Source organism: Chanos chanos, chromosome 1, assembly GCF_902362185.1.
Source record: "Chanos chanos chromosome 1, fChaCha1.1, whole genome shotgun sequence".
NCBI lineage: Eukaryota > Metazoa > Chordata > Actinopteri > Gonorynchiformes > Chanidae > Chanos > Chanos chanos.
In genome coordinates, this window is record NC_044495.1 from 59702905 (window position 1) to 59715602 (window position 12698).

Genomic DNA, 12698 nt, shown 5'->3' on the forward strand with positions numbered 1-12698 from the left:
AGAGTTATTCAAGACATCAGCACACACACACACACACACACACACACACACACACACACACACACGTTTGTTTGTCTTGATATCCTAGAGGGGACGTCCTATTGACTCCCATTATCCTTTAACTAAAGAAAACTAACCTGTCCCTAATCCTGACCCTAACCCTGGTTTGACACTTTTTGTTTTATCAATAACAACAATACCATTTAGATAAAGCACTTTTTTTTGTCAGATTGTGCCATCTTACTGGGGACTTTTACCGATACATGCGTAATAGCCTATCTAAAGGCATATTACTGAAACTATACATTATACTGAATATACTGAATTATACTGAAATACAGTATACTGAATGTCTTGTTTGATTTTCTGTGCCTTGGATTATAGCCCAAGAACAGCAAAATTCCACATCTCCAAGTCCAGCATAACAGACAGCAGGAGGAGCAGCATGGAGTGCTTTCCTCTTCAATCTCTCAGCCAGTTCAGCTAATGTAGTATTTTTCTTCAGAACAGGTCTTGCAGAGAAGCTCTCTCTGCAATAGGGGCAGCTGTAGACTCCTCTCTGATCATCCTGATCCCAGCAGCCCTTAATACAGCTCATACAGTAACTGTGTCCACAGGGAATAGTCACTGGATCCTTCAGGAGATCCAGACAGATTGTACAACCTAAGCTGATAAAGCCAATTCTGCCATTTTACAGTTTTTTTTTTTTATCAGAAATCAGAGTTTAGACACAGTGAACAGCAGAGAAATCAGGGTTTAGTTTCATTTCACTGAGATTTGAGGAGGAGGAGGAAGAGGAGGGGCCCTTGATTAATAAGTGTTATATAAGTGCTAAGAAAATGTATAGGTACAGATACAGCTGGGTGTGGCTGTGTACTTCAATCCCACTCAACCTCCCAGTAACACCGTGAAGGCAACTCATTCAAACATACACACAGAGCACAGTGAGACATAAATAACAAATGATTAATTGTTAATTAATGTTTGGTTGATGGTTAAGAAATAGCGATGACATAATTAGTAGCCAATGGACAGAATGTAAAGACAGATCTTTGAGTATAGTAAGAGGTAAGCAGTAGATCAGTAGCTTATTTAATTGAGGAGTAGCTGATTCATGGCACTAATACGTAAATACTAGTGAGATCCCATCTTACATCAGAGAGAAGCACAATGGAAATGCAATCAAATTCTTTAAAATGCCAATAACAGTTGATGATACTTTGGTGGAAATGACGAATTCAGAGAAGGCGTTCTGAAGATTAAATGAGCAGGGCAGTCCACGCATTATTTCAGCTAACAAGAGTGCGACACCCCGGAGGGACTGTAGCGGAGCGGCGCAGTATGCCGCGTGGTGTGCAGTGCGAGTTGTTTATGTTCAATGCAGTCAGTTTAGTTACGTTATTATTAATAGGGTGAAAGTGTGCGTCCAACGATAAGTTTGTGATTTTGACATTCTAAATTCGATGTTGTTGTTACCGTTTATTGCGCTGCCAGCGCGTGTATCAGTAAGATGATCGTTCGGTGTGCTAAGTTAGTCGTTTACTTACTTACTATACTTTACTTACTTGTGTTGTAATACTGCCCCTGTTGATTTGGGTCGGAATGAGTCATTAATTCAAATTTACCATGGTGTCTCTGTTCGGGCACCAAGCTCCGCTCGTTTCCCTCGATACGAGATGAATTTGACTTTCAGCATTCACCTCACAATTGCACACTTAAATTCAAAAAAATCTTTATTAAAAATGTCAAATATAACCATTGTCATTTCCAAAACATATGATACATGTAAAATAAAATAAACACAGTGCTGTGTAGTCTGGTGATAGTCATTGGATTACTGTTTATAACAGAAGACAATGGAGAGTAAGAGTAGAGTCCTGTCCCTCAACCACAATTTCACAATGTACTGATACACTCTGATACATGACATTTATAATATATACACTCACAATGTACTTATACATTCTGACGCCTGTCATTTATAATATACACTGACAGTGTACTCATACACTCTGACACATGACATTTATAAGACAGACTGACAATGTACTCATACACTCTGACACGTAACATTTATAATATATACGCTGACAATGTACTGATACACTCTGACACATGACATTTATAATATATACACTGACAATGTACAATGAGAAGAAAAACTAAGTGACAGTTTAGTTGTTCATTTGTCCACTACTTGTCTGTGGTCATTAACTGAGAACACAGCTTATCACTATTCTCCCACTGTGAGTTTGATGATCCACCGATACTGATGCTACAGTCAGATTTATCAAAGCTACTTTAAATATAAAATCTGAACTGCTTCTGAAAAATTAATATTGAACCAAAATCCAACATAGAGGGGCTGAGTGAATGTGGTCTGGACTCTGTGGAGGAGGGTCATTGCGTCAGAGATGCCATAGAAGCACAGAGTTCCTGCCCTGTGGTCCAGATACACTCCTATTCTAGAAAAGCTGGCTACAACTGGGCATTCAGTCACTGTATTATTGTGCCTTAAAGCATAACAGGAACTATAACAGTCCAAACTCCAGGACTGATTATTGAGTCCAAACCCTGTCTCGTTACCTCTTCCCTTCCTGCTGATGTCTTTATACGAGACGGCTACAGAAATCCACCCAGTCCGCTCAACCTCCCAGTAACAGCGTCCAGACAAACTCTCTCTACACAGAACCTGCTCCCACCGATCAAATCTGTCTGGATGATCAGGGTATGCCTGCGTCTGACCCACTGTTGCCTTTCTGTTCTTCTTAGACAGACGGAGGAGTCTATGTGCTGTGTTGGGATCCAGTGTGAGCTGACAGGAATCTGGTATAAGAGGTCAAGCAAAGCAAAGGAAATTTCAGTCAAATCTAAAAAGTTCAGATTTTACACTTTCAGACATTTTCTCTTAATTCTTTTTTAAGTTTAAGATAGTTAAATTATTGTGACTCATTTAACACTCACACCCTCTCATATACTGTCTATATTAGTGTTTTTGTGTGTGTTGACAGAATACTATTATTATTGTATACCCTATTTTCACTGTTAGGGCACTTTTTAAATAACTACTACTATTTTAGTTAATAATTTCATAATGATAACATATTCCATCTTTTATTATCCTAAAGCCCAGTTATGTGTCTGAAAGGATAAACTGATGTGGGTTTTAGGAAAGTGCCTACATTCATCCTACAACTCATGGTTCCTCAAACACACGACATTTCACGACTCATAGATACCCAGGGTTGTAATATCCTGAGGATATCTGTAGCCTGTCCCAGTTGCAGTAACAATGTTTAGATCCTGTCAACACACATCATTATTACTCAGCTTTCTTGAATACTCGATTCTGATTGGTCAGTTACCGCATTCCACAGTCTGTTATCCCTGAATAGCGGACTGCTGCTGTGAATAACAGACTGTTTCTTTGGAAACTAATGAATTTGTTTTTGTTTTTTTTTAGAGGAAGCAGTAAAATCATTTTTAAATCAATATCTTGTGTCAAACGATTGATTTCTTTAGTAAGTAGCTGTGTGATAAGCGGGATAATGTACATTATCCCTTACTTATGTAATACATCTTGTTGACAGGGATTCCAGAATGAAAAAAGAAAAAAAATAAGACAAACTTTCCTACTGCCTCTAGTCATTCTCTATTATTGAACATTAACAAGTCAGAGTAGCAAAGAAATATAACCAGGTTGAGGGTGTGTGTGTGTGTGTGTGTGTGTGTGTGTGTGTGTGTGTGTGTGTGTGTGTGTGTGTTGTGATACCAGTACACTCACACTGTAAAAACTCCTCTCTGGATCCGGGCTCAGTGGGCAAGAAAAGCCATTCTTTGTTAACTATGGAGTTAGAAAGAAAGTAATTGCAAGCATTGTACTTAAGACCTTTTTTGATGAAAGTTTTCATCAGGTTTCCTGAATGTATGGAAGAGAGTGTTTTGTTGCTATTTTATAATATGTTAGAGTGACTTTGGATTATTCAGTGTTTTCGAAATAACGGATTCAGTGTGTAAATGTCTGTGTTCATCTTTTTGTTTTACGGTGATGATAATGAACAAGAGCAGGACAATTGAGGAACTAATTTGATTTTTACATTTTTTTACAATATTACATGAGGATTTTTTCACATATGAAGGCTCTCTCTTTTTAATCTCTCCCTCTCTCCCTCTCTCTCTCTCTCTCTCTCTCTGTCTATCTATTTATATTTCTATCTGTCTGTCTGTCTATGAGTGTCTCTTCAGCCATGCCACTTCTACGTCTAACAAAGTGTTATTTCATTACATTTAATTATAGAACTATTTTCAAACCTTCTTCTGAAATCTTGACTGTCTCTTCATTGAGGTAGTCTTGCAGACTGCTTTTCATTTCAGAGACAGATTTCCTCACGTCTTCAAGTGAGAAGACTGGTTTGACAGTCAGGCTGGGTGCTTCTTTATGTCCAAACTGAACATAGAGAGACTGGAAACTCTACAGAAAGTTAAAAAAAAAAAAACACGAAGAACACAGACATGGAAAAACTAATTTTCCTTGAGCTCTAACACACCTTACTGAGAATAAGTCTACAGCAGATCCACTGTGAGGGACACGCCACTCTATAGATGATCAGAGAGTTAGTGATGTTACCTGGAGGAAATGGATGTGATCCTCTGTGTGTGAAAGCTGCTCCAGCTCAGTGTCTCTCTTTCTCAGATCAGAAATCTCCTGCTCCACTTTCTTTATGTGATCTTCAGCCACATTCAGTGCAACCTTTTCCTGAGCTCTGATCTGATCTATCACCTCAGATCGTCTTCTCACAATGGACTCAATCATCTCAGTAAAGATCCTCTCACTGTCCTCCACTGCTGTCTGTGCAGAGATCTGTGAGGAGACACACAGAGAGGAGGGGAGTCCATTTGAAGCAGCACTCTCACTCAGCTCTTACTGGAAGCCCAGACAGCCTGTTCTCCACAGTATAGCTCAGTGGGATTGGACAGTGGCCCAGCACTGGGCTTCTCACTGCCTGACTGAAGGAAAGTTCTGACTGAGTACTGAAATGGTTCTTCCAGTAGCTGGCTGTTGTCCTGACTACTCACCCTGAGAGACTTCACAGCCTGTTCCAGCTCCTGCAGCTCCTTCTCTCTCTCCTGGATTCTCTGCTGGGATTTTCTCTTGGCCTCTCCCAATTGTCTCTGTTGTAAAACATCAAATTTCTCTCTAGTAGTGTTATCATATTAATAGTGTTCTCATCATCAGTAATTACTCTGGTCTAAAGGTGGCAGGGTTCTGGATGGTTCTGCCTCACCTTTTCAAACACAATATCAGGGTTATTTGGCACATAAATATTCCCAGTGCATCTGTAATTAATCCACAGACACATAGTTACCACAGTCTCACAATAGTCTAAATTCTTTAGAATATTTATGTAGCATGTTTTGTTTCATTTTGTTTTAATCCTTTCAGCCTAACTGTCGGAATGTAACGTGTACATATGTAATGCATCACTTACAGGAATGTTGGTGAACCTGCTACACAACAAAACGCCTTGTTTAGTTTAGGTGGCTAAAAACATGTCCAGATACAGCACAGTAGTAATAATTGTTATCAGTAATAATTATCACAGCGGTATGTATGAATGAGACAGGGGTGAGACAATAGTGAGACATGAGTAAGAATCTCAGTAAACTGTGAGTTCTCCTACTCAGTAAAAACACTTATATTTATATTTCAATAGATGAACAAGCCATACATTAAAAACCAAAACCAAATGCTTTATTCAGTGGAGACTACAATGTGTGCAAGAAGTACTTTTGTTCCAAACATTGTTAATGTACTTGATGTTGTTTTATATTATTATTGTTTATTATTTCATTTGGTAATTGACATTAGCTGTTACTGTAACATCTCACTTTTATATGTGGATTTCATCTGTGAATCACACAGTAAATTCAAACTGTAAAGTGAGGGAAAAAAACATCAACAATACATCTAGATATATTTAAAATGCTCTGTTCCATTTCAGGAAAAGGTGAAAAGCAAAAATCAGTTCCAAATACCTCTGATGAATATCAGCAATATTCAAACCACAGGTGATCTAATTCTCTCGTATAATATTCTGTTATAACGAGAACTTTTTTAGTTTCTTCTCTTACCTGTTTCTCAGTCCTTTCAGCTGCTGCTGAGACTGTATCATGGCCTTTGTGTTCATCCATTGTACACAAATAGCAGATCATTTTTTGGTCAGTGCGACAGTAAATCTCCACTAGTTTGTCATGTTGAGAGCAGATCCTGTCCTGTAACTGTGCAGAAGCTTTGACCAGCTTGTGTCTCTTGTAAGCAGGAGATTCATAATGGGTTTGGAGGTGAGTTTCACAAAATGAAGCCAGACACATCAGACAGGATTTGACAGCTTTGAGTTTTCTCCCAGTGCAGATGTCACACTCCACATCTCCAGGTCCAGTATACCAGACAGCAGGAGGAGCAGCTTGGGGTTGTGTCATCTCCTTTTTCTCGGCCAGTTCAGCCAGCATTACATTTTTCCTCAGAACAGGTCTTGGAGTGAAGGTCTGTCTACACTGGGGGCAGCTGTAGACTCTTCTCTGATCGTCCTGATCCCAGAAGCCCTCAATACAGCTCATGCAGTAACTGTGTCCACAGGGAACAGTCACTGGATCCTTCAGGAGATCCAGACAGATTATACAGCAAAGTGGATCCTCAGCTGACAGAGAAACATCTGCCATGTCTCTACACAGACAGACACTGAGCTACTGACTGAAAAATTAAGTCTGATTTCAATATAACTTTGTACAGTGAAGAGAATGTTTGGAATCTCACTGATTCTACCAGCTTGACAGGAAGTGATTTATGGATGTATATGTCAGTAAGGTAAGGAGAGAAAGAGAGAGAGAGAGAGAGAGATGGATGAATACAGCGGTGTAAAAGTGTTGACTGAGATGTAAAGATGTGAAGAACTGCTGTAGACGTGATATCTGCTCTTTGTCTGTACATGGGCAGAGATGAATGAATCTTATGAGTCAGACATGAACATATATGAATACGATCTCTTCTCAGTTCCCCTCCTCTTCTCTCTGTGAACTGCACCATGTCTGCATCAGGACAGAAAGAAGCCTGAAGTAAGACGTGGTTACAGACAGTAGGTGATTTGTCATTTTTTTTAACAGGGGCGATGGCCCAATGGCCAACGGGGGGAGGGCGCAATGGTCACTGACACGACTCTGTAGAGCATATAGGGGGATGGCAGGTTAACAAGGGGGGATGCATTTTGGTCATTTTCCTAACAAGGGGGATGGCATCTCCCCTCATCCCCCTACAAACTGCCTACTGAGTACAGATGAAAAAAGAAAAGAGGTGTCGTTACAGTTCTTCCCGACTGCTAAGACACATTTTCTCAAAAAACCATTCACCGTTTTCTCAAAACTACACACAAACACATTCTCAAAACATCATTCTCATCTGTACCACCAGCTAACTTGATGCGATGCCTCAACCCCATGAGTACATCTTTGCTGATGAGGCAGAGTTTAAAACTCACAACAAGGTGCAGAGGGGGACGGAATATCATTGGTTGCCGTGCTATTGTGGAGGTTCCTGGCCAATGAGGAGGCAACTACGTGTGGAGTAGAGAGTCACTGAATAGACCAGAATACCCAAAAAGCTGAACTGTATTTACCTGTACCTACTGGAAACGTTGGTCCTTCACTCTGTTGGAGTTCCTGTCAAAAGGCACACGGTACAACTGTTTTGTCCGTAGCCTGTTACGCTGAAGGATACAATCGATAGTGGCTATACTGATGCTATCAACACCCTGAAACACCACTTGGTCTTCGATTATGCGCCTCTGAGTTTCCCGCCACCTTACGGCATTGTTAGCAATGACCACGTTGACGACTGTTGACAACAAGACTTAGTGTTCACACCTGTGGAGAGGTGTGCTCTTTGAGTTTAAGTTGTGAAGACGAGAGTTAATTATATTGAGAGCATGCGTTTGCTGAATGAACATATAGTGCAATGAATGATTGATTGATTAATTTGGCCACTTTTGTGTAAGGTTTTGCAGTTTTGAATATTGAAACGTGGAAACAGGTGAATAGGGTTTACGGTTATGGGAAATGTGTGTGTGTGTTTTTGGGAATGACGTGAGGGTATGGGTTTTTGTGCCAAAGGAACCAGATTTAGTGTTTAAGCAATCGAGAAAACCTGTAATGAAAGTGAGAACATAAACAAACCCATCACCATTCCAACCATATTTCCATTAAAATGAGACTAAAGTATCCGAGTGAGTGTGTGTGTGTGTGTGTGTGTGTGTGTGTGTGTGTGTGTGAGTGTGTGTCTTACATCAGTACACTCACACTGCAAGTTTTTATTACCATCGTTTTTTGAGGTGTGTCTGTTTGCTTGTTTTCGTATGTGATGGGTTGGGTTGATATATTGTTAGTTAGTGATTTTTTTGGGGTCAAAGGTTTTCACTTTGTCTCTCCATTTTCTCACCATGGGTTCCTGAGGTCAAGACTTACAGTCCTAAAGTCCTAAACCTCTAACGTTTCCAAGGTTGAGATCTGAGGGTCCTCACTGTTAATACCTTCCATTCACTGACAAACAGTTCACATTTCTGTAGTATGGTGGTGACTTACAGTCAAGAGAATTGAGTAGTGTGTATATTATGTGACAATTTCTATGAAAAGTGCTCAATACACATATATATCAAAATCTAGAAAAAAAAAAAAAAAAAACATGTGGAGACCCATTAAAATTCATAGGAAACAATAATGTTTTAGGATGAATTGAGTTGAATTGAAATTTAGCTTTACAATAGAAAAGTGGTTAGGATATCAGAGAGAGTTTAGCTGAATGCCCTTAACTATATATCCAAACAATTCTGTATTGGCAGCCATCAGAATAAAAGTGTGTGTGTGTGTGTGTGTGTGTGTGTGTGTGTTTGGGGCTCTCTCTCTGGTAGACTGAGTGTTTGGGTTATTTCACTGTGCTGTTCTGTTTCTGTTCTGTGATTCACTCCAGTTTGAGCAGACTGAACAGTAGATCACCTTTGGTTTGTCATGTTGAGAGCAGATCCTATCCTGTAGTCGTGTGGAGCTTGTGGTTTGTGTGTGTGTGTGTGTGTGTTTGTGGTTTAGGTTTGTGTGCCAAATTTCTTCAAGATAATTGTCAGATTTTCTTCATTACAGTTTCCAGTTGAGATAGCACCAGCTTTCTGATAAGACACACACACACACTGACACACACACACACACACACACACACACACACTCGCGCACGCATGCATGCAGCCATATGGGGCGGATTTCACTGGAAGAATTTTTTTGGGGTTATGTGCCAAACAACCTCTATGTTTTGTGAGATAGATCCAGAGAAATGAAAGTCAGTCATGTGACTATAGATCCTGCTCTCTGATGTACTGCTGTTCTCTCACATTACAGAAACGAAAGTCAGTCGTCGTGTGATTATAGATCCTGTCCTCTGATGTACTGCTGTACTCTCACATAACAAGAAAACCGCAAATATTAAAACAGCATTGCTGACATTTTTTTTCTTTCTTTTTTTGGTGCTGTTGTTTTTGTTTTGAACCAAGACAGTGAAAGCAAAATCAAAAATACCTGTCAGCACAAGGGGAAAAAAAGCAATAGTGGTTTGTTTTCATTTATTTTGAAGGGTGCGTAAATATATTGAAAAGGGAGTTGTTGTGAATTCGTGAAATTACACTTTCTCTTAATTTCCTGCTGGTACAATTATATTTCTCTCCTCACCAATGGGATCTACTTCTTCAAATCGTTCCTACCAAAACTTACTGAAGTCTGGTGTTTACTTGGAAACAAGAGGCCTATCATCTTTAAACCAGAGTAATTACTGACAATGAGAGATCATCATAAGAATAATATGGGAGAAAGTGTCTTGTTTCTCCACAGAGACATAGAAAATCTCAGCAGAGAATCCAGGAGAGAGAGAAGGAGCTGCAGGAGCTGAAACAGACTGTGAGGTCCCTCAGGGTGAGTAGTCAGCAGAGGGCAAGACAACAGCTAGCTGCTGTTGAGGAGAGACACTGAGCTGGAGCTGTTGTCATACACAGAGGATCACATCCATTTCCTCCAGGTAACATCACTGACTCTCTGATCATCTCCAGACTGGGGTTTCCCTCACGATAGATTTGCCGTAGACCTGTTCTCAGTAAAGTGTATCAGAGCTCTGGGAAAGTTTGTGTGATCATGTCTGTGTTTTGTGTATTTATTCATCTCTTGCTTATTCACTTCCAGGCTCTCTCTGTTCATTCTGGATATGTAGAGTTAGCCAACATGACTGTCTCTGTCAATCCAGTCTTCTGATCTGAAGATATAAGTAAATCTGTCACTGAAATGAACAGAGAAAAGAAGAGGTCCTGAACAGAGAAGAGGTCAACATATCAGATATCAGGGGTTTTGCAGAATGATTTTAGTATTAACCTGATTTACCCAAATTACCCTGTATCAGCAGCCATCAACGTAAGACTGTGTGTGTGTGTGTGTGTGTGTTTGTGACCTAGATTTGTTTGCCAGATTTCTTCATGATAAATGCTAGATTTTCTTCATTCCAGAGAGCAATGAGGCTCTGATAAGACACACGTACTGAAAGGTGTAAAGGTGGAGAAATCTGATGGTGAGGTTGTTCACAAGTTTCGGCATTTCTTATGTCTCTCCCTAGAAATTGATTTCCTCTCCTTAATCATCATTAAAAATTCGTATTTCCACAGGCATTCCTTGACTTTATCATCTCTAAAACACTTCCATAGCTCTCTAATATAACATAATGTAATACAACACAAACAAAAACAAATTAGAAAACAAAATACTCTAATCCATTCGCTTAGGAAGCCTGCTGAAAATAATCATTAAGACATTGTAATATGCAATACTTATAATTCTTACAGTGTTCTCACAACACACACATGCAACCCCCCCCCCCCAACTCTCTCTCTCTCACACACACACACAAATGCACCCACCCAAAAATCATAGCAATGTATAGAATACTTAGGCTCTGTGCCAACACTGTAATGGAGCTTAGACTGGAATGACAATGATGCTGTTTAGCTTCTCGCTTTCAGTTACGACGCCCGTTTTCATTTTTTTGCATCTGCCACAGACACAGAACAGATATCAGGTCAACAGCAGTACTTCACATCTCTGACAGAATATCAGGGGTGGACAGTAACGAAGGACATTTACTTCAGTACATTTGTTTGAGTATCTGTACTTTGTAGTGTAATTTTTTTATGGAAACTTATGACCTTTACTCCACAACATTCGAAAGACAAATATTGTCAAATATACTTTTCACTCCACTACATTTCTATGAAGATTCTCATTACTCATTACTTTGAAGAGTAGCTTTGAAGTCAGCAGATGAATTTTCTCTTCTTAAATGCGATAGGCCATATTGTGTTCGTCACAGGAGAGAAAACAATCACAGTAAACTACTCCAGTGCTGTCAGTCAAGTGCGTGCTGCATTTTTTTTTAACAACTGAACTTGGCGGTTTTACTGATCGCTGCTACTACAGCAGATAAAGATGATAAAGATAAAGGTTCCTCAACAGAGCAGCCATGGCCATATCTTAAGTCCATGTTTGAGATTTTTTAAATCAACTGGTTTTCAAGCTAGCTGCTTCCTGTATGCATTTGCGTGCTGTGTTTGCCTTTTTTTGTAGGTGGCTGTGATGTGACGCTCACTGCTCACACACAATCATACTCACCGCAGTGGATATGAGATGCGACTTGAAAATCATAGTTTTCGAAAAATTAATATGCTTGTGAATGTGTGATGAATCTGGTGACGGAGGCAGACCACAACAGTTACTGTTAACTGTTAACGGATGTAGCTGCCTGATTTTCCTTGCTCCCACATTTTTCCCCGGAATTACGAAATCCGGAAGTCCGGTCTGCAACACACATGCACAGTTCATTTTGGGCTCTGCCCGATTTCGCCAGAAGTACAAAAGTCCAGACGTCCAGGCTGCAATACGCATGTGCAGTGTCCGAAGCATGCGCACACTGTATGAAGTGTTCCAGCAGTGCCACATCTGTACTGCTCATGCATAAACATTTTACAGCACAAAGAATGCGAAGTGTTTTCACTGAGAGATGGAGTATTAGCCTATACTGATAATGTTATTGAAGTACTTGTTTTGTTTTGTTTTTTCCTGCAAAGATTCTCTGGAGGCTTAGCATATTAGCATAGCATAGTTTAGTTTAGTTTAGCATAGCATAACATAGTTTATTTTCTGTAGGCTTAGCATACTAGCATAGCATAAACATTAGCATAGTTATGAAATATGACGTAATAATTGCTATGTAGTAGAAGTAAAATTAACCTAGCCTACAACATAATGACGTGTTTATCCTTTTAAGGCCAATCTGAGTTAACCAAGGGCCTATTTAACTGAAGCTATACACTGTCTTTTACAGATGAAGCATTAAATTCAACTGTGCTTCTATAGGCTTTGTAGCATATTCCACAAGCTTTTTACTCTACAAGTTCTACAAGCAAGTCAGTGCATTCAGTAGGTTGTTTCAGAGTCATTAGATTCTGAATACTTGAGTATTTTTAAAAGCAAGTACTCCAGTACTTTAACTTGAGTAAAAATTTAACTAAAGAACTTTTACTTGTATTGGACTAACAGTTAACCAGGAGTATCTATACTTTGACTCAAGT

At 39.6% G+C, this 12698-nt stretch overlaps 1 protein-coding gene across 1 annotated transcript; it reads right to left on the minus strand.

Annotated features, from left to right (window-relative positions):
- Nucleotides 1-2296: 2296 nt before the first annotated feature.
- On the minus strand, nt 2297-6720 carry LOC115809313 (tripartite motif-containing protein 16-like). The gene is made up of 6 exons (XM_030770916.1): nt 6133-6720; nt 5077-5172; nt 4628-4861; nt 4312-4471; nt 3785-3844; nt 2297-2826 (listed from the first exon to the last, which is right to left on the minus strand). The coding sequence occupies exons 1-6, from the start codon at nt 6718-6720 to the stop codon at nt 2297-2299; spliced, it is 1668 nt and encodes a 555-aa protein (XP_030626776.1).
- Nucleotides 6721-12698: the final 5978 nt, after the last annotated feature.